Below are 22,445 nucleotides of genomic sequence, written 5' to 3' on the forward strand. Positions count from 1 at the left end.
CGCACATAATGCTACTCTTTTCTGCAATAACTGTTATATACCACACGCTGATATTGATCAAGTCAACAGCAAAACTTATCGCCCACGAAATAAATCTGAATTTAAAACTCAATCAGAAGCATGGCTTGCAGCCCCCTCTGCCTCGCTACAGCAAAAACTCGCCAAAAAGAATGGTGTACGAGCTACACCTTTCTTGAAGTTACCTTACTGGCAGCCAACCCGATTTACAACAATTGACATCATGCATTGTCTCGCGCTGGGGATTCTCAAAGATTTCTCAACAACATTCATTTGTCTACCTATAGCAGCAAAGGAGCTCGAGAAACAAAAGACTAATTTGGCTTACTCAGGTACCCACGATCTCCCTCCCGAGAATTTGAAACCCTACCCTGCACCACTCTGGCCCACACCCGATATCCCACTGGAATCGTCTGCTGGTAGTGACAGCCAGCCTTCGGATAGCGAGACTTCCAGCAGCCGTACCCAATATTCTCGTGCAGCGAAAAAACCAATGCAAGACACAATCATGTCAAATGATGAAGAAACAGACAGTTCTTCTCAACATCCATCTGATTCATTGCACTCAACCGCCAGCACAGTCACACCTCCAAATGGTCCATCTATAACACCTCATGAGCTTGACCTAGTACACTACACCATCTCGAATACCCCTGTTCCGTCATGGCTTACCCACATTCCAGCTACTTTTGGGACTGCAAGCTGTGGTACTCCCAAGGCAGCTGATTGGATAGTTTTATATACAGTCTTTATGGTGATTTCTCTTGTTCCATATCATCATAATGCTGAGCCTGAGTCGAATGCCTTCAAATTACATCGTGCACTCATCCTAATCGTCCAGATTATCAATATATCTTTTTCGCGGGTGATGAAGGAGACTGACATCAAGAAGCTTGAAATTACTCTGAAGCACCTCCGTGAACATCTACAAGCAGCTTGGCCTGGGGTCCGATCAACACCTAACATGCATTTTGCTCAACATATTCCTGACCAATGTCGCCAATTTGGTCCTCCTCCGTATACCTCGGCATGGACGGGGGAGCGTATTATTGGCAGTCTTGTCCAAACGCCAAAATAGACTCACTCAGGTCAGTTTTTTGTCTTCATTCCCTGTTTCAAATATTTCAGAATGGTCTCTTATCATCATCTTATTATTATTGTAGCTACTGTTGGTAAGACCATGGTCCGTGCACACACACAAAGGGGATTCTTTCGCAATATGCTCACCAACATGTCCCAGCAAGATTGGAACAACCTAGGCCTGGACGAGTTCTTCCATACCCCTGCAGCTAAATGGCGCACTTTCTCACCACCGAGTGAAATCATTCCCTCTATTATGACCACTCTCGTCACCATGGGTCATTCTGACACTGATCTCGCCCCAGCGCTTCAAACAACATCATACTGGAAACATGCCGGCAAGATCTATTCACCACGTGAAATCCATCAAGGAAACAGCTGTGTTCAGCTCCACAATAACAGTCAATTCAAATTTGGCACCATCCGACACATAATTCGCTTGGTCAAAGATTCAACTCTGCTTTTAATCGTTGACTCATTTCGCCCCCTGCAAGGTGCTGATCAGTTGCGAAATCCATATCGCCACTTGCCACATTTGAAAGCGGATGTTCTCTATCGTGAGTCACCCGTCATACAATGTATCAATCTTGACCACCTTTATGGTCACTGTGTTGTTGCTGAAAACCCTCCTGATACATTTGAGATCCATGAGTCCACAAACATCACCGTCGGTCTCAGGAGTATGGTCCGTAATTCCCAAATATTTCTCCAACTATTTCTGTCTTGTCTTTGTTCTAATCATTCTCCTTCATCTAGGCAATCATTGACATGACTTCCAGTTTAGCCGGTTTTGGTAACTAAGTTCTATTGATCACAATCCATTGCTTTTATCTGGATGACATATGTATCTATCATTTCCCGTATTCAAATGACAATATATTTTTGCCAGTTGATCACACTTTCTCATAAAACAAAACCACAAAGTATATTTATTTACATAATCTAGTCAAATCTTGAGTAAAATTATATGGTAGGTTTGAAAATTCTCGAATTATCGAGGCTCAAAGAAGAGCGCATTCTACAACAACAAAGGAAACTAAATCTCCATCAACATGACCACCATTGTTCACCACTAAGACTCATTCAGTTTCTTTTTGACTTGAGTAGCCAGAGTGTTCATCAATTCGGAGGGTGGATGTGCCTTCAGCTTAGCCCTTTTGTCGATATCAAGACTGTTGAACCAAACAGGGTCATAGCAGTTTTGTGGAAGCCCGCAACAGACTGCGGCTTTGTGATTGTATTTGGATCCAGGGATTCGACATTGGTCAAATCTTTGGGCGGCGAGTCGATTGCCGTGAAGTTGAGCCTTATATTTAAAAGAAAGGCGATCTATGGAATGCAGGAAAGCTGAGTACTGCTCACTTCGCCAAACTAATCCAATCTTCTCATATCTTATCTGATCAGGTTCGTACTCAGTCTCAGAGCAACAATCAGCATCTGTAATTAACTCGGTCCAGCTCGCATCAAGATGACGCTTGGCCGAATCGCGTCGATATTTGAACAACTGTGGATAAGGTGGACAAGCAATATCACACATGTGTATCAGTAATATAATCTATTTCTGAGAACGTATAAATCACTCACCGCCCTTTTCTTTTTGTTGTTTTCTACGACCCGGCGTTTTTTAGGATCATTCCTTCCAGATCGAATCTCAGTTGCACGACCACGAATCCATCTAGCAATTATCCCTTCTAGTTGTACTTCAGTGGTGTGTGAGGGATTGATTGATAACTTTGAGAACATCCCTTGTTGTTTTGCATGTAGCCAGTGTTTCAAAGTAAAGGTTGTCATGATACGATTCCACTCGTAGCCTTCTTGAAGTGTCCAATCGAAGGTAAATCGTGTAACACCATATTTTTGGAGGTCGGCCAAGATCATGGCTTTTGTGTTAGCCCATCGATCTTCTTTTGAGACAACAGTTTCAGGCTCGGGCAGAAAGACTCTTTGATCCGACATGATTGTTTCTTTAGTTGGTTGTATTAAGGTAGTATGTTCGTCTACCGTAGGTGGAGGTGGGAAGCTTTTGAGTGTGTTGTACTCCAAAAGAGCTCGGAGAAAGGTGGATATTGCACGGCAAGATGCTGCATTCGCTTTTGGAAGACTGCCTGCCACCAAAGCATTGTTTGCTTTAAGGGATTTAACAGGTGAACCTCGTTTCCAATTCTTCACTTCACGTGATTTGCGAGCTAGAGAGGAATAGAAAAAAGTAGAAACATCGCACGATATCAGAAAGATCAGGAACAAACAAGCCAGTGTAAAAGGACAACTTGAAATCAGAGGTAACAAACTCATATCACAGTGCCAAATTTCTAATGGATGGGATGCTGAGCGACCAAAAGTACTTGACAGAGTTGCTCTCGGATGACTCAAAGAATGTATTGAAGTTGTCTTCACTTCATTTCAGTACACTATGGAGTATAAAAAGTACGCTATGGGCACCTCGCTGTGGGTGATGCAATTCATATTTCCTTTGAAAGAGGACGTTAGAAGCAAAGGACAAGAGACACTAACCCAATCTCAAATACAGAGTGGTCAGACAATGGGATTTGTTCTGCCTTTTCCAGTGGTACATGTTAAAACATTCATCTAATCTATAGTATCTTCAAAACGGCCGAAGCAGATAACAAGACACAGCAAATATGTCAATGGGAAACTATGCCCATGTAGTGGCTGAGGTTCAGTGAATGCATGAACTGCTTGACCGGTGGATCGGATCAAGAGTCCGTAAATGTATTGACAGGTCAAAGGGAAAGCTTATGAATGGCGAGAAACGACACTCAGTCAGTCCAGACCAAATGAAAGACTTTTGATTTTTTTGTGAAGCCCGTGGTGTGCTCACGTCGATCTGAGACGTCCGGACAGACAAGGTGCCAGTTACTATGAACGCAAAGTACAAAGAGTCACTTCTGATCTTACCTAGACTGTAAGTAAGAGACCAGGTTCACTACCTATTCCTTTTTCCCTCTTTTCCTTTTACTGTCCCTGTTTCGAGACAGTAAAACTCCATCTTGGTCAAGTGCCATTGTTCTTACAACGTAAAGTTGATAAGATCCCTGAGGCTTCAAAACCCAGGCTACTCGTTGATTCCATCTTCGAGAAAATATCCCCGGCTCAGAACCTGACCAGTTCCGTCTGTTAACCAACAGTGGGCCGTGGAACCTTCTGTCACGTTTATATTTACGTATACCGTGGTTAGTACCCTTTGAAACAAGTTACTGATATAAAGGAAATTCCTACCTTTATAATAGATACTATTCATCCTATGTATCCAATAGGATTCTTTGTCAGGTTCCTCAGTTAAATATTGATATTTAACTACTAGAGTAAGTGCCACCCTGACAAGACTCTTGGAAATCACTTGGAGTCAGTGGATCAGACTCGGAGTCTCCAATATCTCACCAACATAAGCAAAAGCAGAGACAAGCTTGGTCTGCCTCACTTTCTTTTACCCAATCTACCTGTGGACCATGCACCAAGTGCACTAGCCAAGACAAGCTACAAAAAACACCTCAAAGTGAAGAAAGAAGGCTCAATCCAGTTAATTTACAATTATCTTACTTTGTTTGATTTAGTTGAATCACTTACTCTCCTGATTTTTCCACATTCCAGGTATTGTGGTTGACTTACAACACATTTCTGACCCAGACCACATAAAACACCGCTCAAAAAAGAAAAACAATCATGCAAAATACAGTATACAAATATGGTTCTGGAAATTTCCAGAACAAACTTTCTATACCCTAATTCAAGACTACTTGGATGAGGCAATCAAAGGAAAAAAGATTTAAGTCTCCTTTTATTGTTATCCATGATCAAAAGCTCTACTCAGCTGACTTTCACTCCTTATTTAGCTACCAGGTGGTCCTTTCCACTCCCACCCTTGCAAATGGTGTGCAGCACCTGTACAAGCTGAACCCAACTCAGCAACCAAATCAACAGCCAGCCACTGTGATAATTCCACTCAACTATCAAAGCTGGTAATGTATGTCCAGGCTTTAAAGATTGACATGTTGCGATTGAAAATGGTGCTAATCTACCCAAGACTCTGACCAAGGCTGAGTGAAGACTTATACACAGTGTAGCGATTGATCAAGAAATTCCCATCAATCAAAGCACTCTAGCTGTCCTCAATCAATGATCACAATTCAACAACAGTCTTCTTAATCAGATAATTGCTCTTTGGCTTCTTCAACAAGCACAACCATTGGTCTTAGATTGAGGATGTTGACCTATGTGCTTGTTTCAGTTATTCAAACAAACAGGTTCAGCTTCAAGTTTGTACATGGGCTGCTACACAGGTGCATGTGGTTTATCTTTCACTTCATGATGAAGTCTTTCAAAAACTTGAGGTATGCCTCTTTTGTTCTTTTTCCCATTTGAATGTGTCTTTGTTTTGAACTCACATGAATCCAACCTTTCAGGCAAATCCTAGCATGTTCAACCTTCAACAAGACAGCTGGGCTTCAAAAAGGAATTCAATATTGTTTCTTGGGTATTCAGTGTCTTTTATAGACAAAGATGAAAATTTGTCAATCAATGCCTTGAACTAAAGCTCATTGCTCGGTATTGCAAGGGCAAGTGGCTATCAGAGCCTGATCTTGTAAATATACTGAAGAAGCATCCAAAGATGAGTTTGTTCTTCAATTCTCTAATTTAGTTTTCATCTAATTTTGTTATTTTTTGTTTTTATGTATGCTCCCACAGACAAAGGACTTTTTGCAATGAATCACAGTTTGCATTGTATTTCTAATGAAGAAGACCAGCTGTATCACTGGGAGCCAAAGTCTGCATGTTTACTGTGTAGCTCACTGAAGCTCATTGATAGTCAATTCCAGACTTGAGGGACTTGGTTTGGAGACACAACCCCCACCTCTGGTCAAGAAAATTAATTGTGGAAGATTTTCTTTAGACAATCACTTACAGACAATCACCAAAGAGTGTGAAGACAAAGAGTTTACCAAACCTCAAGCTTAAGAATCACTTACAATCACCAAATAGTGTGAAGACAAAAAGCTTACCAAACCTCAAGCTTATAACAATTTCAATCAAAACTCTTCACACAAACAACATCAACAAGACTCATGTGGTGGGCGTGGCACAATTTTGACGCCCCAGTACGCGCCCGGGCGCGTCCTTTTTGGTCTGAATTGGAGTGGGCACGCCCATGAACCAAGCATGTGATCTACAAGGTTTTCTGCTGAAATCCACCCTCTTCCACCTTCAAATCATTTCAAATGAATCAATGTGTGTTATGGGTACCACCCCACACCATATTCTTCCAATCATGGAAGAATTTACAGTCTGGATTGAAATTTACCCCAACAGCCAAATTTTGGACTACATTGATAGCAACACATGTTCATTGATTTTTTTGATTTGGTTGATTTTTGTTGTACTATTGCTGTTGAATTTGTTTATAGGGTGTTCATATGAGATTATCAATGTTTTCTGGGATGTAGAAGATGTGGCTGACAAAGCATCATCAAAAACTTGACACATTTTTGTCCTTTTCCACACCTCATGCGCCCTCTCGCGCCCCCAGCCAAAATCAGGGCGCACCCGACCCCCTCCAGGCGTGCCCGGGCGCGTACTTTTTCCCAAGCTCACGCCCACCACATGAAACAAGACAAGCTTGAAACTGATCATGATGAGACTGATGAAGCAGTTATTCAGGCCAAAATTGTTTTACAAAAAGACAAAGCTGACTTATATATCAAACAAGAAATCCTTGCTAAGAGTAAGACACAGCCACAAAAAAAACCAGTGGAGTCAAAAAACAAGGAATTCAATGTAATTGAGTCTCAAAAAACTCACTGTTGTCATTCCAACAAACTTGCTAAGCTTTTGAAACAAGTGAGTTAATTTAATCAAACATTGAGCAGGAACAACACTGAATGAAAAAATATACACACAAAGCTTGATGTTGTGATACACAAACTATCAGGCTCAGAAGTATTGTGTGATGCTGTTTAAGATGTCAATTACCAAATTAGAGCTCTCTGTCTTCTCATGCTGATAGCTGGTTATGGAGTATGGTGGTATATCAGATATCAAAGCCGCCACAGGGCATGGTTAGTATCATATTCTCTATAAATATATTTCTGAAGTCTGATAGAATAAACTAATTGATGTTCTATCATAGGTTATAGATGAGACCTTGAGGAGGGATCAGTTGGACCTTCCTCCCTTAAATCAAGATGAAGGAATCTCTGATCCAAGTGCACATTATACTCCGGGTATTTTCAAGAAACCTATGTTCAAACCCAATGACTGGCAACAAATACAAGAACATGAATATTCAGAGCTTGTGGTAAGTCTGATTTCTTAAAGTCTTTTCTCATCAGATCACTGACTGGATCTCATGTAAAGCGCTACACACAATCAACAAAACAAATGAAGGAGGCTGGACCAACATGATCAATACTCATTTAACAAATATGTCAAGCAACAATGCCATTCTCAAAAGACAATCAACAACTCAATGTCTTCCTATGCTTTCTTTCCAATGTATGAAGCATTGTCACAGCAGGTCAACAAGTACTTTGAAGAAGCACTGAAATGCAAGACACTGGTGATAGCAGCCCTCCTTCATCCAAGTTGCCAATTCCCTTTCTTTCACAAGCTGTTTGGTCCTTTCTCAACATACTCAATGTATGCCAAGGAGATTTTTACGTCTGAATTTACCTCACAAAAACTCATACTTGAACTTGAAGTTAATAATCCAGCTGCACAAGAATGCCGTCAATCTACCCAACAATTCCTTAACTCTGATGATGAGATTTAACACATCCAAGACTTCAAGAAAATCTAAACTGTCTCTGATAAGATGTATGTTTTGAATCAAGCATAACACCCTCCAGACACATATATTACATCTCTTCACTTACTCACGACTATGTATCTCACCACCAGCAAACCTTCATTGTCCAATCCAAAGAGCTTTCTCAGCTGAAGCTGGTATCTGTGAACAAACCCATAAAGTTCTCATTCCACAAAAAAATCAGAGGTGTGTCTGTTACATGAGATGGTAACAAAAGAACCTAAAACCTCTTGAGAAGACTATGAATGATCAAGTGATATGTTCAATGTGTGTACAGAAGAGTATAAGGTTGCTTGGCATAAAAAATAAATGTAGTATGGGTTTTGATGTAGGAAATCTATATATGATCTATAAATTGTCTCTAAAGAGTTCTTAAGTCATATTTGCATTTAATTGTTCTAAAACTGGTCCCATCTTTGAATCTTGAGTTTAGAACCACCAGTGCATCTGAAAAACTCTTTTATGTATGACCCACACTTTGTTTGCTAAGAATTAATAAAAACCAACAAAGCAAGACTGATTTCTTGCCCACATATATGATTTATGGTGTTATTCTAAATACATTAAGGGTACACAAACATTACAACCCATTTGAAAAACACATTTGAGAAAAAATAGAAAACCCCATTTAAAAAATTATTTTTTTGAACAGAAAAATAAATTGAGTCCCTCTGGAATTTTCTGTTCAAAAAAATATTTTTTTGAATGGGTTTTTATATTTTTTCTTAAATGTGTTTTTCAAATGGGTTGTAATGTTTGTGTACCCTTATTGTTTGAACTTTCAGATTTGTTGATAACCTATCATGACACAAAAAGTCATGGAGACACAGCAAATCCAACCTGTTTGCAAAGACTACAGTGATGTGATGTTCCATATTTGCAAGCCACTTCTAGGTATCTTTGCTCCAAATAGGGTTTGTAGTATTAGGACTGGGAATATGGGTTGACCAGCGAACCACTTGTGGGTTACTTGATGAATCCTTTGATGTGCGGGTGTTGTAGCTTGATCAGTTAGTGAAAAGTAAAACTACTTTACTTTACTCAGTAGAGTTTGTTTTAATCAAGTTCAACTAGTTTGTGTGGTAATGCTCCAGAAAAAAAGTCACATGTGCTTAGAAAAGAAAACCACAACAAGTAAAACCAAAACACTAGTTACTTTACCCAGCAAAAGCACTTCTAGTAAAGTGAAGTATCAGTGTTGATACAATCAAGATGGTTAGTTCAATTCAGCAATGAGCACCACACTATATTTTTTTATTGATACTTTTGATTGTCTTAAAGTTATAATATATTTGATATTTTTAACACTTGGTTAAGGATATATCAACCGATTTTCTGAAGAATATTCCAAACTTTACTTTCTATTTATCTTTGTGATACATGTAAATCCATATCTTTGTACCAAGCATGCTTGAAAGCAATGTGTTGATGGAATTGATGATCCTAATTCTCTGGGTAATAACTTGTTTACATGCTTGATACATTTACAGCATGATTTTCTGAGGGCAAATGGAATAAAACAAGGTGAGGTGCTCCCATAAATCATTCTGGGTGTGCCCCGGTTGGCCCTGATTGATTTCTTGATCTCCTCGGGTTTGCCAGGTCCGGGTAAAGTACCGGTGTGCCCTCTCGCATTCCGGGTTGTAATTTGAGTGAACTGACAGATTTCGATCGATCAAGGTCTCTTTCTCATTCTGAACCAAATCAAAGGAAGCCTCATCGTCTCATCCAATCCAATCCAATCCTCAATCTGAATGCTAATGCTATGCCATTAAACAATCATCATCACAATCACAACCATAATCAACAACAGCAACAACAACAACAACAACATCATTCACATCGAAATACATTCAATCCAACTAACTTACCAATCAATCATCATCATTATCAACAATCCAATCACAACCATAACCATCATCACAATCACAATCATCTCTTCTTTCCTTCTCATCCTCAATCAATTCAACAAGCACAACAACAACAACCATCATCTCAATCACTTCATCATCATCAATCTCAACTACTACATCAACATTCTCTTCATCAACATCAACAACACATCTATTTACTTCAACAACCTCCTCCTCCTCCCAACCTTCATCATCCTCATCAACCTCCTCCTGTTCCTCAATCACAACCTTCACATTTACCACTTCATCATCATCTTCCTCAAGCTCATCATCTTCAACCAACTCAATCTCAACTACATCATCCACTACATCATCCTCATCTCGCTCTTCAATCTCATCCACTTCTCCCGGTTCCTCATCACCTTCAACTTCATCCTGCTTATTCTCAATCTCAAGCATCTCATCCTCAAATCCATCCACTTCCTCTACCTCAATCTCGTTCAGGTTCATTCTCTTCTACTTCTTCTCAGCAACACCATCCTCGAACTCAACCGACTCCAAACTCAAACTTACCAGTCCCTCCTCGACCTCCTCATTCCAACAATTATCTAAGACAGTCTCATGGATCAACTGCTGGTCCTTCTCCTAGTCTACTCTCTTCAGCTACCTTCAATTCGACTCCAAGACACAGTCTTCCGCCTCATAACCGTCCTAACCTAGTTCCGCTTCCTAGATCCATTGATCCTCGACTTGCTCGTCGTACTGGTTCTCAATCACAAAACTCTCAACCTAGTCGTCTTTCACTTCCATCACCTTCATCGGTGATTGCTCCGATTCCTATTCCTCCAAAACCTTCGACTATTCAAGTTCCTACTTCACAACCTCAATCACAACCGTCTACCTCACAGCCACCGATCATCACCACCACCACAGCCACTACCACTACTACAAAAGTGGTTAGACCTACTTCAGCATCTTCAGCAGATGAGCAATACCAACTAGGTCTGGCCGGTCCTCAAGCATGGGGGTATATGACCACATCTAGTATCGAACACAACATCTGGCGTGGTTTCAGTGCTTGTAAATGGAAGATACCTCTAGTGAAACAGACCCAGGAGATTCAAGAACCATTCAAGGAAATGGTATCAGAAGAAATGGACGAAGTCGAAGACCGATCACCACCTATTCTCGATCATCAATGGCAAATCAAATGGGCTCGAGTCAGATGTGATAGTATTGAGAATACTAGTGAATTCTATCTAGAGCTCGATCGACTTTCTCTTACCTATGTCACTGATTCTCGTACGCTTCAAGAGTCATGGGTTTACGAGATACCAGGAGACTTGGTTCCAAAGAAAAAATCGGTTGCTAAAGAAAAAGAAAAAGAATCGACTGATGAAGATTTATCGGCTTGCGACGATGGATTACGTAGTACGATTGATAGTCTTGGATTCCAGTACTGTAAAGGTAAGTCAAGACCCTATCCCGAAAATCCTTTTGGATCACTTTTTTTGACTGATCTTTCTCTTACACCATCACATCATCCTCCAAAGTGATCGACCAAGGAATTCTTACATACTCATCTCTCTTTCCTACCATAAGTGAAAGGATCAAGACGACAAATGCGAAACCATTCATCCCTTATCTTTCTAGACCTGCCAAGAACATCACCGGGAATGATTTCTTTGCACCTACTCATCTATCAGCCTATATATACTTTCTAGAAGCTCTACAACGTTATCTTTTTAGGATCCCACTTACTTCACCTCTTTCTTCGAATCCTTTGAATGCGATACCTACTCGATGGATTCCATGGGGATCAGATCGATTACTTTCAGTACCAGTGATGACGGATGAACCACTAAGACATGCACTAGCCATGGATTCACCTAGATTACTGGCAGCTATTCTACACGCTCCTTCTTCTTTCGAATTAACCTTGCAGGGTTCTTGTTGGCTAACACCCCTCGCAGCACTCTGTCAACCTGTCTTCTTTGCTCGTCGACTTTTACCTGTACCTACTGAAACACTTATTCCTGATGGGTTTCCATTAAGCTTAGCACCTTTTCCGTGGCTTCGAGCTAGGTTTGTAAGAATGTTTGGAAGACTTGATCTTCAGTGTGAACCCCTAGAAAGGAAATCGAATCCTACTTCTAGTACTACTGCTTGGATTTCTCAACACCGGAAACTTGCTAAACTTGAAGAAAAACGTATTGGAAGGTTTCAAGAGGTTTGGAAACGAAAGATGATGATAGGAAAGTACCAAAGTGCCAAGAATGAATCACCAACAAGTTGGTTAGTGTGTAGGTTATGTGAAGAAGAAGATGATGAAACAGGTGAAGAAGTAGTTTGGCCAGTTTGTTTTGCTTTACTTGATTTAGAAAGCTGGTTAGGAAGAACAGAAGAACCATCACTTTCAGAAACATCTTTCTCAACCAATGAACATGACGAAACCGATCCATTGACACATCGGCTTGAACTTTCGATTTCGAGATTGGAAGTTGCTCATCGGTTGCTCAGCTCGGCGGCTGGATCGGTTCAAGGTTTGGCTGAATCGGCTGGTGGGTATATTGATTGGTTGGCTCAGGAAAGGGAAGTTCAACGTAAGGCTGTGGCTGCGGCTGCTAAGGGGAAAGAGAAGGAGAATGAGGAAGGTGTGGGTGGGCGATGTGAGGGGGTGCTTCGATCTAAGTCTGGATTCGGTCCTCTTTTAAAATTAAACTCAAATACAAATGCGAATTCAAATTCACATTCAAATGCGAATGCAAATGCGAATGCAAATACGAGTGCGAATGCGAATGCGGATGCAAATGCGAATGCGAATACAAATATAGGTGGTATCTTAAATCACCCTGGTCCCTTGGACATCAATCCTCAGCAATCTTCCTTCACTTCACCTCCGGCAGATCCACCTTCGACGCGACCCGTGAAACGAAGGCATGAAGATCTCGAAGAAGAAGCATTGATCAGTAACGACACCAATCTCACTGGTCCGGAAGAAATGGAATGGTGCGATAATCTACCTGTGAGTTTAGAGACCGTGTTCTTATTCCTTCTTTTACCATTCCACCGCCCCAAGTTGAGTTTTATCACTGGGTTGGACCCATCAAAGCTTAGATGAGAATGATCTGAATTGATTCGATGGTTCAACACTCCTTTCATCAATGAACCTTTCAACTTTTCTTTCGGATTTGATTCAGCAGTCTGAGCGAGTTTTGGTCGAGCCTTTTGATCGTCTTTCGAGCTCTTTACCGGTTTCTTTGGGGGTTGATGGTCTATTGGAAGGCAATGGGGTTCTTTCGTCACCTTCGCCTGTTGCGCTCAATACCAATCTTTTCGCCACAGGCTCGATCACCACTGTTTCGTCGGGTTTACCCACTTCTGATGATCAGACTCTGTTATCAACTGGTCTTGTTGGCTCTTCATCTTCACAGCTCAACACTGATATCATGCTCACCTCTCAGCATCCGTCATCATCCATGGAACCTGCAACAATGATGCCACGAAGACCGATGGTCGACCCACCAGGCTACGAGTCAGTTTGTTTTGGACCAGCCCATTCAGTAAATGATGTTCAGTATCAAGATCGTAAAGGGAAATATGCATTACCACCTTCACCATGTTCGTTTGGAGTGGGATCTGATGATGATGATGAACTTGGTTCATTGAGCACGCTTGGAGAGATTGAAGAAGAACGGAGAAGGAGATTGATGGAGACGTCTAGACGACTTGCTCGAGAAAGTGATCCGAGAGCAAAGTTTGTGAAATCGAAACATACTCATAATCCTTCGAATCATCAAAGACTTTCGGTTCATGAACCATCGTATCGGATCAGTAGAAGTTCTTTACTTGCTTTGCCTACTTGTCATGGTCAAGGGATAACAGACTTTCCTCCTACGCCAAGGTCTTGGGTGCCATTGGGGTCTTCGAATGAAAGTCTTGATGATTCTAGTGAAGGTGATGATGAGGATGATGAGCTGCTTGGTATGGTTGGGGAAGGAGTTGATGGTGGTCAACCTGGTTCGTCTGATTCTGATTCTTCTTCGGATAATGAAGATGTTGAAGGAAAACAGAGTGGGGTTCGAATGGGATCTAAAGAAGATAAAGAAACGATTATATCGAATATCTTGAAACTTGAAGCATCATTAAAGAAAGTCTTGGAATTCAATTTACATCAATACAAGAATCCTATGAATAAAGTTGATCAAACGAAAAAGAAAAAGAAGAAGAAGAAAGAAGATAGGATTTCATCGAGGACGAGGGATCGGTTGAGGAATTGGGCAAGTGAACTTGGATCACAAGTGATCTATGATCCAGGATTAGAGAGTTTGATCGAAAGACTTTTACCAAGGAAGGAGTCACTGAAAAGTAGATGGATGAACCGAACTGCTAAACCTGAGAAAAGTTTATCAGAAGGAGAGATACCAAGGATCGAAAGGATTGAGTATCATATACCTAGAATTGATGATTTAAAACTTGGATCTCATGAAGAAGAAGAGGATGGAGGAGGAGGAGGATCGAACTGGAAAACTTTGAGAGCTACTATGGTGCTCGTTAAGACTAATCTAGGACAACAGAAGTTGGGATTCCCTTTGAGTGAATTGAAGGATTGGAGTAAGTTTGGACTCGAACCTGTGAGTGGGAAAAGAGATGTTTGTGTTTCGGTGGTTTTGCCTAGGGGGAAAGGGTCTGATAGAGGAAGAAGAAGAAGAGAAAGAGGGAGAGATGCGGATGGAAGAGAAAGAGATGAGGAAGGAAGAGAAGATGAGGAGGAAGAGGAGGAAGAGGAAGAAGAAGAAGAAGAAATTAGAGTGATGAAACGTTGGCTTGAAAAGTTTTCATTTGCTTATAATGTGAGTGATTCTTAAAATTCTTTTAGGAATTGAAAACTTGAACCAAATTGATTGTTCTTTGGGTATTTTTTTCTAGGCTGGTAAATTTGGACAAATGACGATTGGAAAAGTTCATCGTAGTGAATATTCATCAACTGAATTATCCAAAGAAATCGAAGAGATGATTGAAAGTTTAGATCGAGTGAAATCGACTCGACATGCATGTTTGATAGTGATTGATAAAGTAGAAGATTTCAGAGGGATGATGATTGGAATCCGACAAATCAAAGGACCCGATTGTAGACCAGTGACAAGATTAATGATTGATCGTCAAGAGTTTCAAGATGAAGAGTTTTCAAAAATGATTAAGTATTCATTAAGGTTATATGATTCGATGAAGATCTTAGTAGATAGGTTTAGATCTCCTGGTATAAGTTTTGAAACTGGAACTGAAACTTCTCCAAATGCATCTCAAATCCAAAGTTCACCATCTTCTAGTCTATTGATGAGAAGTCGATCAGAATCAAGTTGTAGTAGTGATTCATCTATCTCTACCATCGAAAGTGGTGTAGATCAATTTAAAATCTTACCTAAACCTATCAAACGATTGTCTTTTGGGTTTGCTTATTATTTGAATGGGTTTATTAAACCTTTACAGTTGAACTTGAGATGGCCAGCTAATGGGATCGATGTGAATTCTAGACATAGGTTTTTACATTTGAGTTATAAACTTTTAAAGAGTGATGAAGATCAAAAGGAAATGGTCATAGTTTCTTTACAAGATGAGTTAGGACAAGAGTTTGAGATTCGATTGAAGTTTATGGAACATCGGTATCGTAGAGAGATTAGAAGACGTCAAAAGGAATCGAATGAGAAGTCGAAGGAAATTGGATTGGATCAAAAGGATAGGTTGGATCTGATTGTTAAAGTCGTTTGGAATGAGGTTGGAAAGGTTTTGGTTAGGTCTAGTGTTGAGTGGAGGGTAGTGATTGGGAAGATTGGAGTTATGGAACCTAATGAATACAAAGGTGATTAAGTTGATCTCTTCATATTAGAACAATGAACTGATTGAAATGATTTTTTTTTTTGGTTGGTTGGATAGCATGGTGTGAATTGTTATCACGTAAATTACCTAAATCAGATTTAGCATTTCATGTAACTTTATCATCTATTAGGTTAGATGGATTACCATTGATTAGAAGAAGAAATCTTAGATCTGAGATTGGATTTCAAACTGATTTGAAGGAGAAAGTTATGATAGATTCAGAGGAAGGAGAAGAATTAGAAATCGTAGGAAATGAAAAAGGAGGGATTGAAGACAAAAGTAATGGGATCGAAAGAGTTTATGATAAAGAATCTGAAGGAAGTTATTGGATTATCAACGAATCTACTATCCGAACTCATTCGATCAATCTCAATTACCAATCATCAGAAGAAGAAGGATCAATGAATGAAAGAATAGTGAAAAGTTTGTGTACAAGTATGATTTATTTTGAAAAAGGAGAAAGGTTTAATGGGATTCGAATTGAAGTTTTAGGAACAGCTGCAAGCTTTCATTCGGTTTATAGTTTTAACCTTTTTCAACATCGTGAAGAGATGAATCATTCATTGATTCAGTTATCTAAACTTAGGATTTCTAGATCTTTAGTTTTTAGGAATGGGGCAAAGGATCAAGCTGTGCCTGCTCATTTGTTTGTCATTGGGTTTTTGGATAGGGTTTTGGGTGAGTATTGGGGACGGATTAGGAGCTTGGCTGAGGATGGGGATGTTGAGGTTGATGAGGATGAGGATTGATTGGTTTGATTGATGGGTTTGTGAGGTTCTTGTTTTGGGGTGGTATGGGTTTTTTTGGAAGGAGTTTTCTTTTTTTTTTGAGTTTAGATTGATACGTTATAGATGAAGAGGTTTGATTTGTGGGTTGGTTTTATGTGGTTTTGTTTTTTTGGAAATTGGTTTTTTTACAAAATATATATAAAGGTTTGTTAAGAAAATTAAAGCAAGCAAGTAATTCAAAAACAAAATAAAATTATGAATCATAAATGACAATTGTAAGAGCAACAGCAATAGGAAAGAAGATCCAATTTGTGAGTCTCTGTGTACAAAGAAGAGCAGTTGAGAGGAAATAATAGTCTCCTGGAAGGTTGTAAAAAAATGAGAAGATTGAGCGGTTGTGAAAGGATGAAAGTTTGAGTATTGATCACTTTGTCTGGTTCAGAGAGATGTCATGTGAAATGATAAAATATACTTTCAGATAAAATTCAAGGCAAACCATCAGATTGTGAACGGTTTCAGATTGTGAACACTTGCGCTTGCTCTTTTGCCAATGAAGTCATTCTTGATTTTCTCATTAAATGATAATGATACATCTTAAGTCTTGATCCTATACTATACTATTAAATGATCCTGACATCTTTCTGAATACGTATGTACTGGATCCTTTAGTTGATATAGAGATTCAAATCTAACTTATGAGGGGAAATCAAAGTCTTTAACTTTAGGTCTCCCTTTCTCTTGGTTCGATTCTTGAGATCACAGTTTTGATTTTTGATTCTTGATCAGGATTCATGACACCGCGGGAATGAATTAGTTCAAAACCCGATTGAGGAAAGTTGCGGTGTCCGAGTCCGCAACTTCCTTCAATTGTGAATTTCGTTCGCAATACGTTCACAATGGGTTCACAGGTTCCCCTCGAGATGCCCTGTCTATTTGCTGTGTGTGTAAAGCATGTATACATAGCCAATACTCCCATTCACAGTATCAACTATCATTGATCTCATTCATATCTTTGGCTCCAGGCTCACTGTCATAGGGATGGCCGAATGGGTAAACTTGGATGGTGAAGCAATCATACAACCAGAGACTCGTGGTTGCCAAAACTCTGCGGTGGCTGGAAGCCACTGGAATCAGCTCGTGAAAATGAGACAATTGCCTAATACAGAGTTCGAGAAAACTCATGTGTGGTTTTCAGAAGAAAACTCATACAAATGAATCCCCAGCCTTCAGGAACCCATTTGTGGAGCAATACTCATAGAGTATCGCAGCGAAAAAAGATAAAATATGTACGCAGGTGGATAGGTGATGAATTGCTTGTGTAGACAATCAAGAAGTTTGGTACTTAGATTGGAACTCATCTGTACCGATATACACATGATATGATCTCGTTTTTGATCTAACTACATAGGTTTTTAATAAAAATGTGAAAAGACGAGCGACCGATCGATTATTGTGTGTAGGCAAGTAACAATGACGCTGATTTAATAAGTGAGACCTGTGTTGTATAACAAATATGTATGTATAAGTTGGACTTATTTGTATAACAACGTTTGAGGTCATTTTTCAATCTAAGCAAGTCTGTTGAAGACTTTAAAAGCATGACCAGGGGAATCTATACTTCCTCAGCAGCTACGGTTGCTTCATCATTATCGATCCAGTGACGAAGAGAAACAAGATGACTGATAGTTTGAGTCGATAAGCGTGCACGATCGTCAGTTGTGATATTACCGGAGATAGAGAATACTCTTTCCACAGGCGCCCCAGACGCTGGGATAGTGAGATGATTGAATGCAAGCTTGGCGAGCAGAGGATACGTCCCCGAAGTGGCCATGCGCTGGTGGATGGGTTGCAGTGTCAGTGTATGTAGAGATGATGTGACAAGATAGGTAAGGTACTCACATTCCAGTATGATCCAATATTCTCGTTTTTAAGGAGAGGGTGTTTTCCATCTAAGTACTTTTTCAGCTCGTCTTCTTCAAACTCTTCCTCATCACTATCAAAGATGTCGCAACCCGCGCTAGCGTAGATATCTTCTAGTGTTTGAAAAGTATTAGAAGCAGATTTGGCATTCGTGTTCTTGCTTGTGACTGGCTGAGGATGAGTCGCAGTTGGTTTGATCTTATTGTACTCGATTCTGAGAGACTGAATGCCCAGTTTTTCAACCGAAGCACTGAGACCGAATTGCTTAAAGGTACGTTGTCTGAGGCGTGGTTCGAGGATAGTTGCAATCAGAGTTTGGGGGTTATTGCACTCGTTGGTTAGATACTTTGTTAGTTTCCTGTTCGCCGCAGTGCAAGCAGCCCCCCATGCACCTGGTGCTGATTCGCCAGCTCGTAGCCTCTTCTGGATGGTACAGAGTACCGCAAGTACACATTGTTTACGAGGCTGGTTTGATTGGAAGATTTGAGTTGTAGATTCAAATAAATCTAAGATTGGCATCATGAATTTAACCGCTGCCCATTGCTGATGAGTGATCGCAAATTTTGAGCGATCAGGGTGATCGGTGTAGAGTTACGGTACTCAAAACAACCAGGTCCGAGCTACCTTTGTCCGAAACCTACTTACATACATTTCATTTTTGCGGGGACAAGAGAAACTAGGATTTTCCCACCTGGTTTCTTGTTTTGAGGAGCCCTTTGCCATCTACCACTCCTCAACAACATGCCTCGTGTAGGCACCCGAGCCCAGCTGATATCCGATCTCGTGAAATCATCGCTTCATCTCTTATCGGTCATCAATCTCACATACCAGTCGCCTTTGTACTTACCTCTACAAGCGTTTCTTCACTTTGAATTGATGAAATCTGGCACCTTATTACTGCTTGAAAACTCTCAAGAATCAGTCACTATCTCAATGATCACCTTAGTCGGAGCACTCGAAACTTACCTGAATGGATGCTTGAACCTTCAAGAGGCCGAATCGAATCAAGTGGCCTTACGTGAACACTGTTTCCGGATTGGTGTGATACTTGGAGAAGCCCTCGAACAGACTGATAGAATACGTTACTTTGAAGATCGACTCTATGAAAACAGGAAGGACCTGCAACAAATACGTTTCACTGCGGTCTTCAATGGAAGCGATAGGAATTTTATGAAATATGTAAGTGTTTGAAGGTTCTTACCAGTTTGATTGATATGTGTCACTCACTGATCATTCAACATCATTGCTACCTACCATAGGCTCGAATGTCGAAAGAAATTTTTTTTCGCCTTGTACCTTTGATTAGTGAAGACCTTGTGTTTCATAACGGCTCATCGCGGCCTCAATTACCAGTTGAGTGGCAACTGCTTGTGACATTATGCCAGCTAGGATTAAGTGGGAATGGTGGTAGTGCTTACATGATTGGACAGATGTTTGGGCTAAGTGGTGAGTAGGTGAATTAAATCGGGTTCTCTTCTGGTACAATATCTGATGTCCTGATGTTTCAGAGGGCAGTGTACATAATTTTACATCAAGATGTTTCGAGGCCCTTTTGAAATTGGAAAGCCAGTACGTCTACTGGCCTGACGCAGAAGAACGAACGATTATCAAGAAAGAAATTGGCGCAAGGTCCTTTTTTAAAGATTGCGTTGGATTCATAGACGGAACACTCATTCCTCTGGCCGTGGCTCCTCTCAAAAATCCAGAGGACTTCTGGACTCGCAAATTCATGTACGCACTCAATTCGATGCTCGTTTGTGATCACAATGCTCGGATCATCTATGCGTTGCACGGTTGGTGTGGCAGTTCACATGACCAGCGTGTTTTTTCATCAACTCAGGTAAGTAAAACAGGTGTTTCGCATATCCAGCAAGAATCTTACTGATTGGTTATTGATTTGTTATGTCAGATTGCTCAACAACCCGATCAATTTTTCTCCGAGGGCGAGTACCTGTTAGCCGATTCGGGTTACACATGTACCCAGAACGTTATTCCAACATTCAAAAGCCCCCGTACCTATGGATTAGATCTATTGAAAAAGGAATTCAACACCGCACTCAGTGAGCAACGCGTGGTCAGTGAACACGGCAATGGCATGCTCAAATTGCAATTCCAATCTCTACGGGACATGCGACTCATCTTAAAGGATGCACGAACCGCTACGCATGCTGTCAACTGGATTCGTGTCGTGTGTCTCCTGCATAACTTCACGCTGAAGAATAGGGACAGCTGGAAACCGGAACAGCCTGCTGATATTAATGATGATGACCCACCTCAAGATGATCTACCTGTCAATTATGATCATAATGCATCTTATGCAAGAAGAAACGAATTATTGCATGAGTTCAGAAGATGGCAGTCGTGCAATAATTCGCAAGGGTAAAAGCAATCTTATCTTTTTGTAACCAAAGTTTTGATCGATTTTGTGGTTCAGTTATAATCAAATTAAAAAATTTAGTGCAAGCAAGTGTTTCATTGTTATTTAGGTAGCTATTAAAAAAATCAGTAAAAGTTTTTTGATATGAATTTATTTGATGTTGTTTGGTAAATTGAAATAAAAAAAAAGTTGGTGATTTTTTTCAGATATTTGAATTTGCCGAGTTTTCAAAAAAAGAAAGTTGGTGATTCTCTTCTGAGATTTGAACTTGCCGAGACGATCAGATCTCTACCAAGCCTCAAAACTTGATAAAGATCTGATCCAAGTTATTTTGATGACTTGGAAAAACTTTTCAAGTCTAAAATCTTGATAAAGATCTGCTCCGAGTATTTCAATTACTTGGTTGGCACTTGGTGTTCATCAATAGTTCTCAGCAAATTATTTGGAAGCACTCCTTGTATTTCTTACGACCAGCAGACAAACAAAGAATCACACATAAGTTGCGCACACATTTAGATATCAGGCCTAGAACCAAATTTTGGAAGTCTTGCACAAAAACAACTGGTTTAACACTTGCGCACACAAATTGATATTAGAGTATAATTATATTATAAGATATATTGAAAATTTTAGTAATAGTCGCGCGAACAAATGGCGATTAAAGGCCAGCGGCCATCTCATCTGCAAGCTTCATCGCCTCTTCTTTAGACATTCCTGCCGAGATAAGCTGAGTCACCCATTGAATCTTTTCGCGCGCCATAGTGAGTTTGTCAACCGATGATGGACCCTGTTCGAGTGCTTTGACCGCGGCTCTTTCAGCTTTAAGTTCGCGATCAAGCTTGAGCAGGCTCAACTCAGCCTGCTTGGTTACAAGCTGCTCGTCTAAGGCCCTTTTTTTGGCAACGGCTTCAGGAGAGAGTTCGCCATCATTACCTCGCTTGTCATTTCTAGCTGGCGAGCCGTCCAATCGAGATCCAAGGAAAGAGATGAAGGCTTGAGTCGAGGTGGCCATTTGGTCTTTCAGATCCTGGTGGTCACTGGCGTCCTTCTTTCGGTCTCCAGTAAGTTCTTTTAAGTCTGACATGGTAGGCAAGGATGATCGGACTGATTTAGTTATATCATTCTTCTTGGAGGTAGATGGTCTTTGAGGAGTCTCGCTAGCAGGTTGTTTAAAGACAGCAGGGGGCATTGGTTGAGTGTGGCTACTACTGGAAATACTGATGCTCGATGGGCGTTTGAGCATGGGTGGCAGAATATCTTCTGGATCAGGTGTTTGCAAGGAAGGATCAGGAGAGGGCGATCGGCTGATGGGGGGGGTCGCGTTCCAAGATTCATCAAAAGCCATGGACTCGGTCAAAGTGAGAGAATAGTCAGTTGACTCGGTTTTGTTTGGGGTAGGCTGGGCACTCGGAGCGTTGGCTGTGGTGGGATTCAATTGGGCAGAGTGAAACACCTCGGCAGTAGCTAGTGGTTCGTTTCCAGGACGGTCACCCATGAGCGGTTCAAGCTCTTCGTAAAACCGACATAACCGTTTCAACATTTCTGACACGGAGTAGGAGAAGACGTTAGTATAGGTGAATCATAAAACACATAAACAAAAACCTTACCGTTGGTTGTACTGGCAGCCTTCGATCTGATGGCATCACCGGTATCATCATCGTACTCTACTTCAGGATCGGCTTGTAAGTCATTGATATCATCCTCGGCCTGCGCCAAGATCCCAGCTCCGGTCTGTTTACGCCACCCTTGAGCGGTTCGAAACTTGGTTTCGA

At 40.7% G+C, this 22,445-nt stretch overlaps 3 protein-coding genes across 3 annotated transcripts; 2 read left to right on the forward strand and 1 right to left on the reverse strand.

The window, feature by feature from the left end:
- Positions 1–1,011: 1,011 nt before the first annotated feature.
- On the forward strand, positions 1,012–1,899 carry MELLADRAFT_96070 (uncharacterized protein; the record flags this gene model as incomplete). Its single annotated transcript, XM_007418438.1, has 3 exons — positions 1,012–1,106; positions 1,147–1,783; positions 1,855–1,899. The coding sequence occupies 3 exons, from the start codon at positions 1,012–1,014 to the stop codon at positions 1,897–1,899; spliced, it is 777 nt and encodes a 258-aa protein (XP_007418500.1).
- A 271-nt stretch (positions 1,900–2,170) lies between these two features.
- Positions 2,171–3,390, reverse strand: MELLADRAFT_69463 (uncharacterized protein; the record flags this gene model as incomplete). The annotated part of the gene is made up of 2 exons (XM_007418425.1): positions 2,171–2,602; positions 2,683–3,390. The coding sequence occupies 2 exons, from the start codon at positions 3,388–3,390 to the stop codon at positions 2,171–2,173; spliced, it is 1,140 nt and encodes a 379-aa protein (XP_007418487.1).
- Positions 3,391–9,683: 6,293 nt separating this feature from the next.
- MELLADRAFT_118574 (uncharacterized protein) lies at positions 9,684–16,397 on the forward strand (the record flags this gene model as incomplete). The annotated part of the gene is made up of 5 exons (XM_007418448.1): positions 9,684–11,238; positions 11,325–12,796; positions 12,975–14,624; positions 14,701–15,631; positions 15,706–16,397. 5 exons carry the CDS (start codon positions 9,684–9,686, stop codon positions 16,395–16,397), a joined length of 6,300 nt encoding a protein of 2,099 aa, XP_007418510.1.
- Positions 16,398–22,445: the final 6,048 nt, after the last annotated feature.

Source organism: Melampsora larici-populina (genome assembly GCF_000204055.1).
Source record: "Melampsora larici-populina 98AG31 unplaced genomic scaffold MELLAscaffold_92, whole genome shotgun sequence".
Classification (NCBI taxonomy): Eukaryota; Fungi; Basidiomycota; class Pucciniomycetes; order Pucciniales; family Melampsoraceae; genus Melampsora; species Melampsora laricis-populina.